The sequence below is a fragment of the Theropithecus gelada genome, chromosome 12 (genome assembly GCF_003255815.1).
Source record: "Theropithecus gelada isolate Dixy chromosome 12, Tgel_1.0, whole genome shotgun sequence".
Classification (NCBI taxonomy): domain Eukaryota; kingdom Metazoa; phylum Chordata; class Mammalia; order Primates; family Cercopithecidae; genus Theropithecus; species Theropithecus gelada.
Window position 1 is genome coordinate 94,832,000 of NC_037680.1, and position 20,294 is coordinate 94,852,293.

The 20,294-nt window shown below is 44.1% G+C and overlaps 1 protein-coding gene across 2 annotated transcripts in view; it reads left to right on the top strand.

Moving 5' to 3' along the window:
• The first annotated feature begins 1,825 nt into the window (after positions 1-1,825).
• Positions 1,826-20,294, top strand: part of ARPC2 (actin related protein 2/3 complex subunit 2) — a 37,302-nt gene continuing 18,833 nt past the window's right edge. The window contains exons 1-5 of one of the 2 annotated variants that reach the window (XM_025404019.1): positions 1,826-1,992; positions 2,228-2,309; positions 10,649-10,683; positions 13,454-13,566; positions 19,345-19,390. In XM_025404019.1, the coding sequence (XP_025259804.1) occupies positions 2,236-2,309; positions 10,649-10,683; positions 13,454-13,566; positions 19,345-19,390 (268 nt within the window). In that variant the 5' untranslated portion in view covers positions 1,826-1,992; positions 2,228-2,235. The remainder of the gene's footprint in view (positions 1,993-2,227; positions 2,310-10,648; positions 10,684-13,453; positions 13,567-19,344; positions 19,391-20,294) is intronic. The other variant, XM_025404018.1, reaches the window with a different exon arrangement.

The following is a 20,294-nucleotide window of genomic DNA, read 5'->3' on the forward strand; positions in this document are numbered from 1 at the left end:
AGTATTATAAGTATATATATTTTAAACAATTTATAAACATTATTTTAGTTCAATAGTCATTAATGTTAAAAAGTTAGCATATCGGTCGGGCACGGTGGCTCACGCCTGTAATCCCAGCACTGTGGAAGGCCAAGGCAGGTGGATCACTTGAACCCAGGAGTTTGAGACCAGCCTGACCAATATGGCCAAACTCCGTCGCTACAAAATGTACAAAAATTAGCCCAGCATGGTGGCGTGTGTCTACAGTTCCAGCTATTCGGGAGGCTGAGGCGGGAGGATCACCTGAGCCCGGGAGGCAGGCAGTGAGCAGAGATAGCAAAGTCACTCCAGCCTGGGTGACAGAGTGAGACACCGTCTCAAATAAAAAAAAAAAAAAGGCCAGGCGTGGTGGCTCACGCCTGTAATCCCAACACTTTGGGAGGCTGAGGCTGGAGGATCACAATGTCAGGAGTTTGAGACCAGCCTGGCCAACACAGTGAAACCCCATCTCTACTAAAAATACAAAAAAATTAAACGGGCGTGGTGGCAGGCACCTGTAATTCCAGCCACCTGGGAGGCTGAGGCAGGAGAATCACTTGAACCGGGGAGGCAGAGGTTGCGGTGAGCCGAGATCATGCCATTGCACTCCAGCCCGGGCAACAGTGCAAGACTCTGTCTCAAAAAAAAAAATTAATTAATTAATTAAATTAGCGTATAATTTTGGGGGATCAGCAGTATCCTGAAGTTCATCCATAGCCCGTTAAGTAATGTTTCAAAGGACTATCTGTGCCTTAATGATAGGAGCTAGTTTCTTGTTCATTTTTTTATCCCCACCCCAAACACATAACAGAAAATAAATTATTTCCTTGTATGTGGAAGGGACTCAGCTAAGTTTATTACATTCTCCCCGGAGGAGGGAAAACACAAAACAAGGCACTAAGGCAGATGGTGCGGATGTAGCACAAAGAGGAGTTAAGATTCCGCACTCAGGTAACAAGGAGGGTGTATCTCTGCCAGAGGTACTGGAAGGTTTCAAAAGCAGAAAAAAATGTGTTCTGGACACCTGGACGTAGAATTGGAGGCATCACAGAAACACAGGGAGGCCCATCTAAGTTGCCTATTCACCCAGGTGACCTCTCATTCCTTTCCTTAATTGTCCTTTTAATAATACGGGGAATTTCACGCAAGGAAAGTGTCCTCTTCTCGCCCCAGCGGGCAAGGGGGTTCCTCCGGCGCAAGTTCCGGCCCCAGCTACTCCCACGTCCCACAGGTCTCCTGCCTTTTGGCACGTACACTCCTCACCACTCGCTGCTTCCGCATCCCTACTCTGATCCTCTCCCCATGCATCTCTACCTCCTTACACAATTGAGAATTTTATTGTCTGTTTCCTCTACCAGACTATAAGTTCCACGAGGGCAGGGCCTCATCTATTTCATTTACCACTACATCCCCAGTATAGAGCAAGAGCCCATGAAAATGTTTGTTGGAGAAATGAATGTGTGATGGTGTCGCTGGACAGCTATACCTGGAAAGAAAAAGAGGCACCCCCAGCAAACAAGCTGGGAGCAAAGAAGCCCGCTGGGAGACTACAAGGGCGAGCTTCTTGCGAGGTCTCTGAAATGACAAGACCGGAAGAACGGAGTTGGATCTCTGGGACAAGCGGGAGTGAGAAGCTGGACAGTCAGGCAAGCCTCGGGGAATGACAGCTCCGCGGGGGACGGCTGTAGACGTAAGGGGGTCTGTGAGAAAGTAGAGGGTGGGGTGGCGGCATCACACATACGCAAGCGCAGTCTCCGTTTCCTCCGGCGCGCCTGCGCTCGCGTTCACGAGGGGTTGAAGCGGAAATGGCGCCGCGGGGCCGCGCGTCCAGGCGGCGAGCGGAAGTGGGTGTGAGAGCGGAAGTGGCCGGCTACAGCCGGGGGCTGGGCGGGGACTGGGCTTGTCGGTGAAGCGGCAGTGGCGGCGGCGGCGGCGGCGGCGGCTCGGCAGGCGGGTTCAGGCTTTGGGGGCCAGGTCGGTTGGTTGGTTGGTTGGGTGGGTGGGTGGGTGGGTGGGTGTCTCCACAGTCTGCGTGCGTGGGCCAGCGCGTGCGTCTTACCCTTCCCTCCATCCCGGCCCCTCTCCCCTTCTCCCCTAACCTCCTACCCCACCCAGGTCCCTTCAGGGGGCAGCAGGGCCGCTTCCTCCGTCTTTCCCTCCCTTACCCACCCTCACCGGCCCTTGTTTCTCCTTCCCCTCCTCGGGGCAGCCGCCGCCATGATCCTGCTGGAGGTGAACAACCGCATCATCGAGGAGACGCTCGCGCTCAAGTTCGAGAACGCGGCCGCCGGGTGAGCGCGCGCCCGGGGCCAGGGGTGGCGGGGGAGGCAGAGTTGACCCCAGCTAATCCCCAGTGTCGTCCAGTCCCCCAGACCTGGAGGAGAGAAATGGGGTGCCTGGCAGGGTGTAGGGGCTGCCCCAGCGGGGTAGACGTGGGAGGCGACTGGGCGCGGCCGGGCGAGGGACAGAGATGCGTGGGGAGAGGCTCAGAGGAGGGATGCGGAAGCAGCGAGTGGTGAGGGCTGTGCGTGCCAAAGGGCAGGAGACCTGTGGGACGTGGGGGACGCTGGGGCCGGAACTCGCGCCGGAGGAGCCCCCTGCCCGCTAGGGCGAGAAGGGGACCCCTTCCCTGCGTGAAATTCCCTGGCATTGTTCTGAACCCAGAGAGAGCCTGTTTGGAATTGGGTTGGAAGGAGTTTTCAGGAATTCCCAGGACTGGAGGAGGAAAGGAGATGCAGGCCCACGTCGCCACCAGCATTCTCGTTCCCCACTGCCGTCTGCTCTAAAAGGAGCAGAAGAGAAGACTGAAAGCCGACCCAGTCTTAGAGCCGGAAAAACGCGATCTCTGGTTTCCCTTTCCCGAACCCTTCTGTGAGAGACACTGGGCCGTTTTGTTACATAGTTTTCAAGCAAAGCTAATTGTCCCTTGCTCCACACCCGTTCCTTATCTCTCCTTTGAGGTTCTAATGCTCTCTCCTCGCCCACTAGCCGTTATCTGGTTATCTTGTAAATTCTTACATCAAGACCCTTGGTCTGTGATTTCTTCCGTTGTAGCCTTGGCCCAGTTACACACTTCAAAGCCTCCAGAATCTATAAAGTTCTTAGATAACCTCTCTTTACAGTTGGACTTTTTAAAAGATGGGCTTAGGTCGTATTTCCAAGGCAGCCTTCTCTGCCAAACACAAGAATCAGTAGAAGACAACCTCCTCCTCCAAAGCTGCTTTGCTTTTCTAATATATTTAAAACATGAGCTAAGGGTTTTGGGTTCTAATTTTTGGTGGCCTATGGCCAATCCCCTTGCCTCATTTCCCTATCTATAAGCACGGGGCTTCACATCTGGGTTTCACAGTTGAGGAAATAAGAGCAGACTGTTTCTGGTGAACTGGGAGCTAGTAATAGGAAAGTACTTGGAGATCCACAGATGGGAAAAGATTGGTAGAGGGGAATTTTTAAGTGGTCATAATGTACTTGTGGCTTGGAGGCATTAAAAAGTATTAACTACCATTTAAATTGAATATATAGTATGTCCTGTCTCCTTTATAAGGCAACAGATTTTATCTGTAAAACAAAGCACTACTTTCCTTGAAGTAATATATGTAGTGAGCAGTACTGTTTCCTGCCAGGGGCTGCAGTTGCTTATATTTTAGGCTGACTTGCTGCTTTCTTGTGTTAGCCTCTCTTACCAGTTTCTTTGCATTTTAGATATTCAAATGAATCAGCCCAGAGTCTTATTTTGGGTAATTGTTGTATACTTTTTTCTGAGCAGTGTAGCACATAGGAGGAAGTTGAATTAACTTCTGCATTTTCATAACTGATCTTAATGCATTCTCAGGTCCAGACTAGCAAAGAATGAGACCTGGGCGGTTATAAGCTGATCTACAAGATAAATGGCTGTGTATTTGCAAGAAGAGGCATGTCTTTTAACATAGGAGTACATTCTCGTCTATTTGTGTATTAATGACTTGTGATTCCAAAATATGGCCCATTATTCGGAACTTCAGTTCTTTTTCTTTTAAAAAATTATTCTTAAAAGAAGCAGCTAGCCATTTCGGAGGGATTAAATAGGCCCTCAGGTCTGGAAGAAAAACGTTAGGACTTGCAGGACATTTTTTTTTTTCCCCCGAGACAGACTCACTGTCTGGAATGCAGTGGCGCGATCTCTGCTCACTGCAACCTCGCCCTCCCAGGCTCAAGTGATTCTTATGTCTCAGCCTCCCAAGTAGCTGGGATTATAAGCACGCGCCACCACACCCGGCTAATTTTTGTATTTTTAGTAGAGATGGAGTTTCACCATGTTGGCCAGGCTGGTTTCAAACTCCTGGCCTCAGGTGATCCGCCCACCTCGGCCTCCCGAAGTGCTGGGATTACAGCACCGCGCCTGTCCTCATTTTTTACAAAGATTTGCATTGTAGGGAACTTGTATGGGGGTGCACTGCTGTGTGTGCTTGTGCACATGTACGGGTGTGTGTGTGTATAAATTTAGGCTTTCGTTCTGGCCCATCTCCCTCTTTGAGATTTGGTTTTCAATAAGGCGGCTCAGAACATTCTGCTGAGAATTTGAAACTTTGAAAGTCTTTTAAAAGACCACAATATCCTGCCTAGTAGGCAGGGCTCTCCTGGGATTACAGATATATCACCCAGCAGAGCCCGAATGAAGCAAGCGGAAATTACCAGGCATCCCAGTAAGGTAAAGCAAGGTGCATGCCTATTCCAGAACTTCAGCAAAGTTTGCCCAGTGTGGTTATCATAAACATGTATGGGATTCTACCAGTGCTCAGCCCAGGCAGCAACAGAAAAAAGCGGCCTTTCTGAGAGCCTATTAGCCAAGTTAGGGAGGTGCTAAAGGGTGAAAGGTGTTGGGGTGGAGATCAGAGAAAGAGATTAAAGAATGGGAATAATTTGGAGGAGAAACCCCGGAGATTTGAAAGGCTTTGCTGGTGTGGGAACCTGCTAGGAGAGGTCAGCTCCACCCTACTTTTTGCACTTCTCAGAATAAACCAGTTGGGGAAATTACAGTTCAGAGCAGCCTTTTCCAGAGTGCATCTTCCATCTCTGTGTTGTCCAATAGGATAGCCATACAAGTGACCTTTTTAAATAAAAAGGTGAAGTAAAATTGAGTTCCTCAGTCACACTAGCCACATTTTTAGTGTTCATTTGCCACATGTGGCTAGTAGCTGTTGTATTTAGCACAGACATGGAACATATCCATTATTGCAGAAAGTTCTATTAGCACTGTTCCAGCTTCTGAAAATGAAAGCATGAGGTGGTCTTAAAAATAGTTCTGTGGCATATACTTCAGAATAGAGTTACATTAATTTTTCTTTTGAAGTGTTTTGTTTTGTTTTGTTTTGTTTTAATGATTCCTCTCAGATCATCCTGCTGGATCTTCTCACCAGTGGCCTCCTACTAAAAGTATCACCTTTCTTCTGGGTAAAGCAGTGCTGTCATCTAAACTGTTTAAGAGTACATTTGGTCATGATAACCTTTTAATTTGGAGGCAGTTCAGCAAAGCCTAAGGATCATTCCAAACAGATTGCTTTTTAATTTTTTCCTACCGCACTTCTGGGAAGTGGCTTATTGAAACAACCCATATGTTGTCACAAAATAATAATTATTGGTAAATTGTCTTCCTAGCAGCCTGCAAACTAAGAGAACGTGACTGACTTAAAAGCTATGCCCAACACTGTAAATAACCTCATGCACAGGTCTTAACAGCATTGCTTTTTCATTTGGGAATTCTTACCCAGACCCTCAAAGCAAAAGTAATCAGGCAAATTAATTTAATTATTTCGTTAGTGTACGTACCAAGAACCGTTTCATACTGAGAAGCTAGGCCTGTCAACTTATCTGGAGTCTGGAGTCCAAAATTGAGGAAATTCTGTCAGATGCAAATTGCTATTGGATTTAAGTGTGTGCTGGCTCCTTGCCACAGCCAGTACATATTGTGGGGAGCTGTGGTTCCGTGAGGGGGAGTGAAACTCAGTAAGCAAGCAGTGCCAGTTGGGGTGGGTGAGGATGGTGGGAAGAGAAATTTGAAAAAGGAATAAATTAAATCTTGCTGATACTCTGTTCTCATTCCCAAATATATTACATATGTCCTCAGAGAGACAGGCTGGTTTGGAGTGATTTGGAATTAGGACATTGTTTAAGCATTTAGAAGAAATGGAATGTTGTGTCCAACTCGATAAGAAGACCTGGTTGGTCTTTTTACAGGTCACTGTAGTTAATTACACACTGCCACCTGTCCTGTGGCCTACTTGGGACCACTTTGGTCATGAAGTCCCAGAGCTGTGCTGGACCAAACTGATAACTCCTTAAGGGCCGGGTGTATCACTTTAATCATCTTTGTTTCCCCAGCATCCTCATTATATATATAGTCAGCTCAGTAAATTGGTTTGTTGAAGAAATGAATGAAGCCAGATAGAATGATTCCTGTTTCTTTAGGAGCTGGCATTTTTCTGACATTGAGTAAATCAGCTTTTAGGTCTCTTTGTTCTCCATATTTTGAGATATGGCTTAGCAGAGAATAGGACCTCCTCTTACCTAATATGATCTATTTTTGTAGGCTTTGCTCAAAAAGAATGATGGGAGCCTTATAGAAGATTTAAAGTAGAATGCTCAGAAACCTTTATAGCGAGCAGAATTCAATAATTCCTCTAATTCAGGACATAAGAAGGGATAAGTAGGAGAGAGACATAAATGCCCAAATGGGAAATTGGAGCCAGGCACCCTGGCTCACACCTGTAATCCCAGCACTTTGGGAGGCCAAGGAGGGTGGATCACTTGAGGTCAGGAGTTCCGGCCAACATGGCGAAACCCCACCTCTACTAAAAATACAAAAATTAGCCAGGTGTGGTGGCACGCGCCTGTAATCCCAGCTAGTTGGGAAGCTGAGGCTGGAGAATCACTTGAACCCAGGAGGCGGAGGTTGCAGTGAGCCAAGATGGCACCACTGCACTCCAGCCTGGGTGACAGAGCAAGACCCCATCTCAAAAAGAAAAAAAAAATGGGGAACTGGATTCTAGGGTGCATTCAGTAGTAAAAAGCCCAAAGTTGTTAGTGAGAAAAGAAGATGAGATAATGCAGTTGCCAGGAGCCCTTTCTGGATTGATTATTGACATTCTAGAAGCTTCCTTACAGAAAAGATAGAAGAAAATTTTTTCCAAAGGATTTTGAGAATAGCTCTTAAAACCTATCTGAATGAATTGATTATGTTTTAGTGTCTTGGGTTGTCCAGTCAGTAACTGAGGACTTACTCAGCCAGCTTGTTCTAGGATTCCAGACATTACAGCAGTCTGACACTTAAAGCAGTTCTGTTTGTTCTTGTATTGCTAACCAATTCCTGATTCAGGGAATTACTGCAATCCTAAAACCTCTCCCAACCACAGCTTCAGAGTCTGATCTGTGACTCCACCTAGGACTTCTAAATTAGAAGGTAACTCCACCTAGTTACCTAAATTAGAAGGTAACTAATTTATTGATTACCTTCTGTGAACGAGGCACTGTGCTATCTGCCTTAACATGGCTTCATTTCATTTCAAAGTGTCCCTGTGTGACACATAGTGGATCTCATTTACAATTGAGAAAACTAGGGCTCTTAAGGATAGAGGGTGGGGGTAGACATTGAGTAAGTAACTACTACATATTAAGCACCATGCAGGCATCCTTCACTGTGATTCTTGACCTTGTTTACCATATGGCACACACAGAACATGATCATATTTGTATGGCACGTTTGGGTAAATGGTCTAGCCTCTCAGAGATCCTGCCACCTGCTGCCTGCCCTAAGGGATATGGGCATCATTATCTCAGCATATCGGTAACTTACGAGACACTGTTTGAGAAACTTTGCTGTACAGTAGTCCACCCTTATCTGTGGTTTTGCTTTTTGCAGTTTCAGTTACCTTCAGTGAACCATGGTCTGAAAATATTAAATGGAAAAATCCCAGAAATAAACAATCCATAAATTTTAAATTGTGCACCATTCTGAGTAGCATAATGAAATCTTGCACTGGCCCGCCCAGGACATGAATCATCTTTTTTCTAGCATATCTACAGTGTGTACACTACCCTCTGTTAGTCACTTAATAGCTGTCTAGGTTATCAGAATGACTGTCACAGCATTGTAGTGCTTGTGTTCAAGTTACCCTTATTTTACTTAATAATGGCTCCAAAGTGCAGGAGTAATGATGCTGGCAATTTGAATATGCGAAAGAGAACCCATAAAGTGATTTCTTTAAGTAAAAAAAGTTACCTTGGTGTTCTTTGCTAGAGTTCAGTGCTATCCACAGTTTTATTTATCCACTGGGTGTCTTGGAACATATTCCCCACAGATAAGGGGAGACTGCTGTACTACTGTACATATATCATCTCAGCCCTCACACCAACCTGGGAGGTAGGTGTTTTGTCCCCATTTTGTAGAAGAGGAACCTGAGGCCCAGTAACATTTGAGGAGCATTGCGTATGGTCACATAGCCAATAAATTCTGAATTCTAAATAACTTGCTTTTTCTCACCCCCAGTATCTGAAATTTTAGCAGCTGGTAGAACAGTAAATAATGTAACTATTAATTTTGGGGCTCTGTTTAGTGGAACACTTTCCCAGGGCCGGTCTCACTCCTGCTCCTTTGTAATTTTAAACCGTGGAAGTAAAATAACAAACGCAAGGTCTTGGAATTGAGAAGCAATCTTGTGATGGTATACTTCACATTCAGTGAACTCCTCGTTAAGGCACTGAGTTCTCGGACCTCTAATTCCCGGAAGACTTCTCATGAAGTCTCCTTTGGCCTAATGCTCTCCTCAGCAGCCTTTCTCTCTCTTCTAGCCATAAATAGTAAACTAAAATATTAATGGCAGTGATTTGACAAGTATTGCTAAGTCAGACAGCAAACCACTTAAGATCGATCGTAGCAACTTTTCCCACAGGGATCTATGCTCAGGGTACTTTATGCCTAGAGAAATTTGAAATTACAGACTCAAAGTATTTATGACTTGGAACCCAAAGGTTATTTATTTATAGTTTATTTTTCTCAGGTCTTTTGATAAAAGTAGGAGAGTGAGGAACTCAGCCCATCTTTGGCTGAATTAAAACCTAAAGGTTAAAAAAAACCCTACCAAGTGATGGAATAATGGGCTTTTGTAAACTCCCTGACTCTTCAGCACAGCCAGCCTTCCCCAGGAAAATATGCTTCCTCACATTGGTCATCCTTTTAGTACCTGATTCAGTTGGGCCATGATTAACATTTCCATATTTTTGTTCTTTGCTCTTGTTTTCTAAAGATGAGGAATGGTATTGGACTCATTGCCTTTGTTTCCTGGCTACAGTTTCAAAATGAAGGCTCAGAAGCAATTTAAATTTTCATGTAGTCTTTCCTTCTGTTCTGAACTCACTGCTTATCCATAAACGTACTTGATACAGAGGGCTTTGAAGAAGCAGGGTGAAGCTTTGTATGATTCATATAGGTTGATTTTCAGCAGGGCTAGCATGCTTCATAGAAGCCAGTTTCCTTGAAAGGTATTGTCTGTCTTCTGTATCAACTTTTTAACACTCATAAACCATGTTATATATTCCATTATTTCCAGCAGCCCTGCAGATCAACTTAGTCTTGGTTTCTTTCACAGGTGATGGAGCAGAGATCACAGAAAAGATACGTACTTGATTAAGAGGTCTTGAGCAACTTAGACAAAAATAAATGTGAAAATGTGTGCATCTTGTTTGCTAGCCCCTAAAACAAAGTGGAATCATTGAGTTACAGGTAGCTAGCTGATAAGGCAATAGTCTTCATTTGCTTCCTACTTTGGACTTCAGGTCTGTTCTTGTGTTATATGTAGTAGTTTCATGAGGTAGATAGGATCATTTGTATTCCCCCATTTTATAGATGATAGGGCAGGATGCAAAGGTGTAAGGATATTTGTCCTAAAACATGAGTGTGGTGAGAAAGCTGAAGTTGTAAAGCAGATGTCCTGACTATTCTCCTGAGTGATTTCATAGTGCTATTTTGTGTTACACTGTCTATTTTAAGTTCAGAGCTGGAATTTAAAAGGCAAGACAAAACCAGGGTAGAACTAAAGAGGGTTTCGTGAAGGTGAGTGGTAAGCACTTTGGTGATGTAAAGGAAGAAAGAAAGATGAGTAGGAAGGCCTACAGAGGAGTTTTGAAGTGGAATAGAACTTGCCGTTTTGTTTATGGCCCGAAATCATCCTTTCACTTTAAGCATATTAAAACCATTCTACATTATACTTAGCCATTTTCCTGCTGAACGTATTACTCCTAATACCACTGTCCTGTGGGGAAGGCATTGACCAAGAGATGGCATTTTGTGGTACACATATACAAACAGGTATATAGCATGCCCTTAGGAAATTCAGAATTGAAAGTGAGCACCAACCAAGGCAGGAGATTTAACAGCAGGTGAAAAACAAAAGCTATAGCTGACCTTCGTTTTTTGTCTTCTACTTAAAGCAAGTCCAAAGGTTCAGGTCCATGAGAAAATGAATTGTATACTCTGATTGGCAGTAACCTAAAACAGAATGGTCTGATCTTAAGTGAAGCTCAGGCGCCTTTCCAGTTCCCCTTGAAGGTAAGCAGCAATACAGTCATCTTAACTGAGGGCCTTTTTTGTTGTTTACAGAAACAAACCGGAAGCAGTAGAAGTAACATTTGCAGGTAAGCATCTTTATCTCAGCCCTTTGAAGAGAAAGTACAATATGAAAAATAGGAAATAGGCTGGTTGCAGTGGCTCATGCCTGTAATCCCAGCACTTTGGGAGGCCGAGGCAGGTGGATCACCTGAGGTCAAGAGTTCAAGAACAGCCTGGCAAACATGGTGAAACCCCCTTTACTAAAAATGAAAAAATAAGCTGGGCATAGTGGTGGGCACCTGTAATCCCAGCTGCTCGGAAGGCTGAGGCAGGAGAATCACTTGAACCTGGGAGGCAGGGGTTGCAGTGAGCTGAGATCGTACCACTGCACTCCAGCCTGGGCGATAGAGTGAGACTCTGTCTCAAAAAAAAAAAAAAAGACAAGAAAAGAAAATTGTACCTAAAATAAGCCGTGACATGGATTGGGCGCAGTGGCTCATGCGTGTAATCCCAGCACTTTGGGAGGCCGAGGCAGGCGGATCATGAGGTCAGGAGATCGAGACCATCCTGGCTAAAACAATGAAACCCTGTCTCTACTAAAAATAGAAAAAAAAATTAGCTGGGCATGGTGGCGGGTGCCTGTAGTCCCAGCTACTCGGAGGCTGAGGCAGGAGAATGGTATGAACCCAGGAGGCGGAGCTTGCTGTGAGCAGACATCGCGCCACTGCACTTTACCCTGGGCGACAGAGCAAGACTCCATCTCAAAAAAAAAAAGCTTTGACATTTTGGATACTGTCCCTCTTCAGGTCTTTTTGAGCTCTTTATAATAGATGACTATTTCATGTATTTAATCCATTGATGACTGACAATATAAAGCTACCTGCTGATAAATTAGAAGTTTGGATTTAATTTTGTGGTACAGACTAAGGGGTTTTTTAATTTTTTTTTTTAACTTGGAAATATTACATTATCCAAGTAGCCGTCAGTCTTAGTTTGCCTAGCACTAGAGTAGTAGGGAAACGTGAACAGCTAGAGACGTGTTCATCAAGTCAGAGAGAGAGGTTGCTGCTTTCTGTTCCCTATAAAGGATTAGGTGTTGGTACTATTTACTTGTTACGTGAATGAACTCAGAGGAATACAACCACCCTTTCTAAAACGAGAGTCCTTGACAAGATGATCTTGGAAGACTTTTGCAGCTCTCAAGTGCTGTTACTTGAAGGCCAGGCACCATCCCTTTACCCTTCTACCAACTAGCATTGCCAGATATCCTTTCGTGATTCTCGTGATAGCTCTCTAAAGTGATGGCACTCAGCACCTAATTCTAGTTTCAGGAACCTATTCCTGGTTTCAGGAATTACACAGGCTGAGTCACTCCTGTGTACTGCAGAAAGATAGAACCGAAAAAGAGGGGAGTCCTAGAGAGTAGAAGCAGCTCAAAAGATAACCAAATACAATACGTGGATATTGTTTGCATCTGAATTCAAATAAGACAATGTTTAAACTTTCTTGAGACAATAGAGAATATTTAAATACTTGACTGAATATTTGTTTTGTTTTTGTTTTTTTGAGAATGAGTCTCACTCTGTCACCCAGGCTGGAGTGCAGTGGCGCTCATAATCTGCTCACTGCAGCCTCCACCTCCCGAGTTCAAGCGATTCTCCTGCCTCTGCCTCTCAAGTGGCTGGGACTACAGATTCCTACCACCACAGCCAGCTAATTTTTTTTTTTTTTCCCCACACTGCATCTTGCTGTGTCCCCCAGACTTGAGTGCAATGGCGCAATCTCAGCTCACTGCAACCTCTACACCTGGGTTCAAGTGATTCTCCTGTCTCAGCCTCCCAAGTAGCTGGGATTACAGGCGTGTGCCACCACGCCAAGCTAATTTTTTGTATTTTTAGTAGAGACAGTTCCACCATGTTGGCCAGGATGGTTTTGAACTCCTGACCTCAAGTGATCCACCCACCTCAGCCTCCCAAAGTGCTAGGTTAACAGGCTTGAGCCACCGTGCCCGGCCTTGACTGAATATTTGATATTAAGAAATTGTTTTTAAAAATTTAGGCATGACACATGTATCATGGTTATGTTTTTTAACAGTCTTCTGTATCTTCCAAAGATACATTCTGAAGTATTTATGGATGAAATTATGTGTCGTGTCTGGGATTTGCTTCAAAATAAATCAATGGGAAGGAGGATGTCTAAATGAAACAATAATTACCCATGTGTTAATAATTGTTGAGGCCGGGCGAGGTGGTTCACGCCTGTAATCCCAGCACTTTGGGCGGCCGAGGTGGGCAGATCATGAGGTCGGGAGTTCGAGACCAGCCTGGCCAACATAGTGAAACCCTGTCTGTACTAAAAATACAAAAATTAGCCGGGTGTGGTAGCACATGCTGTAGTCCGAGCTACTCGGGAGGCTGAGGCAGGAGAATCTCTTGAACCCAGGAGGCGGAAGTTGCAGTGAGCCGAGATCATGCCATTGCGCTCTAGCCTGGGTAACAGAGTAAGACTCTGTCTCAAAAAAAAAAAAAAAAAAAAAGTTGAAGCCTCATGGTGGAGATGGGAGTTCATTATACTGTTCGTTCTGATTGTATACATGTAAAATCCAATTATTTCAGCACCAAGCTGTGATTAAGGAAAGAATAGCTTTGTAATTTTAAGAAAGGGCAAAGAGATGAGTACTCAGCAATTCTATCCCAGTGTTTCTGCTGATTTGTCACATGGATTTAAAATAAATTCCGTTTTACTTATATGCCTCCTTGTAACAGGTCTTCCTTGTGGCCTACAGCAAGGTAGGCGCTTGGAGAGATTATTTCCCATTTCCAAATTGTTATACGATCTTATTTGCTTTCCTCACAGATTTTGATGGGGTCCTCTATCATATTTCAAATCCTAATGGAGACAAAACAAAAGTGATGGTCAGTATTTCTTTGAAATTCTACAAGGAACTTCAGGCACATGGTGCTGATGAGGTAAGGTCCACATCATTTTCCATAGGACTCTTGTTTCCTCACCTTTTATTGGCAGTTTGCCATTCATGGAAGATTCATGGCACTAAATCACCCCCGCATGACTACTTGCTCACCTAACTAGGGGCTCTTGACTTGATTACTATAATGAATTAAGTGTGTGTCTAGAGGCCGGGCGCGGTGGCTCAAGCCTGTAATCCCAGCACTTTGGGAGGCCGAGACGGGCGGATCATGAGGTCAGGAGATCGAGACCATCCTGGCTAACACGGTGAAACTCCGTCTCTACTAAAAAAAAAAAAATACAAAAAACTAGCCGGGCGAGGTGGCGGGCGCCTGTAGTCCCAGCTACTCGGGAGGCTGAGGCAGGAGAATGGCGTGAACCCGGGAGGCGGAGCTTGCAGTGAGCTGAGATCCGGCCACTGCTCTCCAGCCTGGGCGACAGAGCGAGACTCCGTCTCAAAAAAAAAAAAAAAAGTGTGTGTCTAGAAAAGGTTTTGACTCTTTCTTGCTTGCTTTAAAACAATGGAAACGAAAACAACTTTAGTTCTCCAAAAACATAGCAAAGAATACTTTTCCTTGATCAGGACAAAAATAGCTGTTGCAAGAATTAGGTTCTGTTCTATTTTTGTAATATTATCAAGGCAAATAGATAACTTCTAGCTTGTTTAAATTTTATTGTCTCAGGTTCTCATTCTGGAAGCTTAGGCACAAATAGCTGTCTTTTGAAATTTTTAATTAAAGCTCTTTAAAGCTACCCTCTTTAAATACCTCTTCTTTATAACTGCCATAGGGGAAATAAGAAAGGACGTCCAGACATTATGAAACTTTGGTGGCCATGCCTTGTTCACTGGCTTCTTTAAATAGTTAAGTAGCAGGTTTGGTTCCTGTTGAACTGTATTTGCTCTGGGGAGAGCCATTTATGGAAGAAAGAAAATGCTATTACACCAGTTTGTGCACGTTGTGGTTGGGTCTCAAAGCAGGAAATATGACTCAGTTCCTGAATCAGTTTTCAAATTTCTTAGTTTTAACAAACTAGGTTCTCCTTAATCTGTTAAATGAAGATATAATCGTAGCTGTTTTCTTTTTGAAAAGTAGTAGCTTTTAAAGTATTTAAAATTTATATAATAAAAGATGATTTGTAAAGGAATATGGTCAAAAGCTTGTTTAATTTTTTAGCATAAAAACTGAAGTTGGTCTTACTTAATACCAAGAGCGATCAGTTACTTCCCTTAGTTATTCAAATGCAATTGATTTTCTCATAAGTTCAAAGAAAGAAGAAACATTTAGAGAATTTGGAATCCTGGTTACTTTACTGGAAAAAGAAAAGCTTCAGAAAGATCTAGTGCTTTTATAAAGCTTTTGAAGAATTGTTTTGTAAAAGATAGTGGCTGACACTTCTTTACCAGATAAAGAGCGAAAGAAAACAAATGGCTATTAAAGCAGCCCTGCCTTTTTTTTTTTTTGTTTTTTTTTGGAGATTGAGTCTCCCTCTGTTGCCCAGGCTGGACTGCAGTAGTGCTGTCTCGGCTCACTGCAGCCTCTGCCTCCTGGATTCAAGCATTCATCTGCCTCAGCCTCTTGAGCAGCTGGGATTACAGGCAAGCACCACTACACCTGGCTAATTTTTTGTGTTTTTCATAGAGATGGGGTTTCACCACGTTGGCCAGACTATTCTCGAACTACTGACATCAGGTGATCTGCCTGCCTCGACCTCCCAAAGTGCTAAGATTGCAGGTGTGAGCCACTGTGCCCAGCCCTTTTTTTTTTTTTTTTGACAAGGTCTTGCTCTGTCACCTAGGCTGGAGTGCAGTGGCACAATCACAGCTACTGCACCCTCAACTTCGCAGGCTCAAGCAGTCCTCTCACCTCAGCCTCCTGAGTGGCTGGGACTACAGGCACGTGCCACCACACCTGGCTTATTTTTTGTTTTGTTTTGTTTTATAGACAGGAGGTTTCACTATGTTGCCCAGGCTAGTCTCGAACTCCTGGGCTCAAGCAATCCTCCTTCCTGGGCCTCCCAAAGTGCTGGTATTATAGATGTGAGCCACCATGTCCAGCTGCAGCCCTGCTTTGAATTAGCTATAACTACCTGAAAAGAAGTGTCACAGTATTTGAACAGATGTTTTTTAAATTGTGTAATCATTCTCCCCTAGACAGTCTTCACTAGGTGCGAGCCTGCGCAGTGGCATGCACCTGTAGTGCCAACTACTTGGGGGTTCAAGTGGGGAGGATCACTGGATCCCAGGAGCTCAAGTCCAGCCTGGACAACATAGTGAGATTCCATCTCAAAAAAGGGAAAAGATCTAAATGCAATAATAATAATCCTGAAAAGAAAGAGTTAAGCTAGATTTCTTATATCTCCTTTCCATTCTGTGCTTTTCTTACAATGGAGCTCCAGAACACATTGCTATTCTTCTAGCCACCACAAGGGTCAAAGAACCAACCCCACCCACTCAAGTGGGTGGAGTAAGTAACATTCATAGTATTGGAGCAGAGTGCACAGTAAATGGCTCCCTGGGTTGGTTAAACAGTGACCAACCCATGATAACCACAGGAAGCTTATTACTTTGTCACAGGCCATTTTTAAAGGCAGAATGCCTCTGCTGCTGAAGTGGGAAGGTAATGGTGATGAGTGATAGGTTGCCTCCACCCATCTCCTGGTGTCATATTGGGAGAGGGGGTACAAACTGAAAAGTGAATCATGGTTAAAAGTGCAAGTGAAGTAACAAGGAAGTGTTGGCTCGTTTTACCAAGGGGAGGGAGCAAAGCAGTTGAATGTGATATGAATTTGGCTCTCAGTACCTCTTAGATCTCAGAATATTAACTTAGTAAGCTTGAAATTAAACTAAATCTTAGGGGCTTAGGGATTTAAACTAAATCCCTGCCACATCTGATTTCCCCTTCCTCAAAATACCAATAGTATGTGCAACACAGAATTGTAGCTCAGAGGTAGCATGCTGTTTCAAATTCTTGGGATATGCATGTTACTTTTTTAAAAGAAGTGGTATATCAGACGCCTGAAGGTCAAGTCTCTCTGCTACCAACAAACTCTTGTGACCTTGAGCCCCTCCTCTCAGTTCCTCTTCAGTAAAAGAGATACCTCACGGTGGCTGTGTGTTCACCAAATAGGAACTACATGTGGCATTATTTATCTTTTGCCCTTGTATAAAAAAAAGTAATCTTGCCTATTGAAAGTTTCTTCCAGCTATAGGAAAATGGTTAAATAAATATGTGGAATATTAAGAAATTATTGTTCAGCCAGGCACGGAGCCTCATGCCTGTAATCTCAGCACTTTTGGAGGCCGAGGCAGGAGCATCGCTTGAGGCCAAGAGTTCAAGCCCAGCCTGGGCAACATAGTGTGACCCTGTCTTTGTATATAAATAAATCAGTAGGCGGGGCACAGTGGCTCACGCCTATAATCCCAGCACTTTGGAAGGCCAAGACAGGTGGGTTGCTTGAGGTCAGGAGTTTGAGACCACCCTGGGCAACATGGTGAAACCCCATCTCTACTAAAAAATATAAAAATTAGCTGAGTGTGGTGGCGGATGCCTGTAATCCCAGCTACTAGGGACGCTGGGGCAGAAGAATTGCTTGAACCCAGGAGGTGGAGGTTGCAGTGAGCTGAGATTGCGCCACTGCACTTCCACCTGGGTGACAGAGTGAGACTCGGTCTCAAAAAAACTAAATTGAAGTAAAATAAAATGTTTGTTTCTTAAGCCACGTCATTCTGGAAGCAGTTTCCACCAGGTGAAGCAGTCACAGTGACAGAGAAAAAAATAGGGAGTCTCAGTCTCTTTTTTGTTGCTATAACAATACCACAGACTGAATAATTTATGAAGAAAATATGTTTATTTGACTCACGTTCTGGGGACTGGGAGGTCCAAGAGCATGGCACCAGCATCTGGCAAGGGCCTTCGTGCCCTTTCCCATCATCCTATAGCAAAGGCAGAAGGGCAAGAGAGGGCCAGACTCACTTTTTTTTTTTTTCCCTTTGGAGACAGAGTCTCACTCTGTCTCCCAGGCTGGAGCATACCCAAGCTGGAGTACAGTGGTGCTATCTCGGCTCACTGCAAGCTCCGCCTCCCGGGTTCACACATTCTCCCACCTCAGCCTCCTGAATAGCAGGGACTACAGGCACCCGCCACCATGCCCGGCTAATTTTTTTTGTTTTTGTATTTTTGGTAGACACGGGGTTTCACTGTGTTAGCCAGGATGGTCTCGATCTCCTGACCTTGTGATCCTCCCACCTCAGCCTCCCAAAGTGCTGGGATTACAGGCGTGAGCCACCACACCCGGCCCAGACTCACTTTTTTAACAACCCTTCTTGTGATAACAAACCAACTTCCCCTGTAACAACATTAATCCATTCATGAGGGCAGAGCCCTCATGGCCTAATCACCTAATTACCGTCACAGTGGCAATTAAATTTCAACATGTGGCCAGGCATGGTGGTTCACTCCTGTAATCCCAATACCTGGGGAGTCCAAGGTAGAAAGGTCACTTGAGCCCAGAAGTTCAAGGCTGCAGTGAGCTATTGTATCAATGCACTGTAGCCTGGACTACAGAGTGAGACCCTGCTTCCAAAAAAGAATCATCATCATAAATTTTGGCCGGGCGTGGAAAAATTAGCCAGGCACGGTGGTGCACGCCTGTAGTCCCAGATACTTGGGAGACTAAGGCAGGAGAATCACTTGAACCCAGGAGGTAGAGATTGCAGCGAGCTGAGATTGTACCACTGCACTCCAGCCTGGACAACAGAGTAAGACTGTGTCTCAAAAAAAAAAAAATATATAAATTTTAACATGAGTTTTCGAAAGGACGTTCAAACCATAGCAGAAGGTATAAAAGGGGTTCTTGGTTTTTTGGGGTTTTTTATTGTTCTTGTCATTTGATTCAAAAACCTGGAAAGTAGCCAGCAGTAGGTTCTGGTTTGGGGGAGAAGACATGTAGAGTGTACAGCCTTCTGGACACCAGTATTAATAACTAGCTAAGATTTCATTCACTGCCCTTTGCCTTAAAAGCTGTCTATGCACTGAGTAATTTTAAAGCATACAAGATCAGCAGATCAGCAGACAAACAGATCAGTTCCCAAGAGTCCTGGTTTTTTCTCTTTATTCGCCTGAGTTAGTGGCTCAGCCTGTGCTTAGGTTGATAACTAACAATCTGTTCTCTCACTTGACATTTGGCCTCCTTTTGCTCTCTTGAAAACCAAACGTGATTAAGTACAATGTAGGATCTGGGGAACAGAGAACATATTAAGGGTGTAGTCAAGTCCTAAAAAAGTGAAGGATGAACTTTGATTAAAGATTCTCAGCCGGGCGCAGTGGCTCATTCCTGTAATCCCAGCACTTTGGGAGAATGAGGTGGGTGGATCATCTGAGGTCAGGAGTTCAAGACCAGCCTGACCAACATGAAGAAACCCCATCTCAACTAAAAATACAAAAAAAAATTAGCCGGGCGTGGTGGTGCATGCCTATAATTCTAGCTACTTGGGAGGTTGAGGCAGGAGAATCACTTGAACGTGGGAGGCGGAGACTGTGGTGAGCTGAGATCGCGCCTTTGCACTCCAGCCTGGGCAAAAAGAGATTCTCCTCTCAGTTCTGTGACTTGTTGGTGACTAAATCCACTTCCCCTCTGTCTCTACTTTCCCATCCACCAAATGAAAGTTAGGAAGGATGCCAACTTAGGAAGAGCTTGACAAGTACAATACTTTAAAAATAATGAAATTATCGTGGCCTTTGGATTAACATATTTGGTTTTGTTTTGTTTTTATTTTCTAGTTATTAAAGAGGGTGTACGGGAGTTTCTTGGTAAATCCAGAATCAGGTATGTAGTCGTGTGAGCAATTATGGAATGGCATGGGAAGAGAGGTGTCCTTTTTATATTATGCTTTTCTTACCCAAAGGATTTCATTTAAATATTATTACAAATATTTCTTCATGAGCCCATTCCTAATTCAACTCCCTCCATAAAAATAGCTTTTAAGAGGCTTTGCTTTGTCCAGTATGGAACACAGTAGGGGTACAAAATTGATGTATGGCATTTTTAACATTTACTTGATGGGGCCACATGACTCGTAATCTTTCAGCCAGAGGGCCACATTTGTTCATGGTGATTAAAATGCCTTTGAAAGGATGAGCAAACATTGATTCCCACCCTCAGCCCTTAGTAACCTTTTTCTGCACACTACATATTTGGAGAAGGAAGAGGAATATTCACCACACTATTGTGATTTCAAGTAATAAAAATCAGACCCTTTCTTAATCCAGTCTTCTAATAGGTGGTCTCAGCATTCATGGCCAGAGGAATTGAAAGGTACCGTGTCATCCTTGAATAGAACAGCTATGTTATACTGCTTTAAAGGTGGTTTAAAGTGGAAAAACTGAACAGCCTTTTTACCCTGTGATTCAGTGGCATGTCTCAAATTCTGAGGCATTTAGCGGGACCCCAAAGTGAGAACCAGGTAGTAAGACCATTGGAACATAATTTTTATTCAACTATTACAACTCTGGTACCTTGATTAGAAAAGTCTTCTAAGAAGGAAGTTCTCTGTCACTCTTAACAGCAGTTACTTGTGCTAGCTTATTTCATCACCTCACCTATTTTTTCAGACAGTCTCATTCTGTTGCCCAGGCTGGAATGCAGTGGTACAGTTACAGCTCACTGCAGCCTCCTCCAAATCTTGTGCTCAAGCAATCCTCCTGCTTTAGCCTCTCCAGTAGCTGGAAAC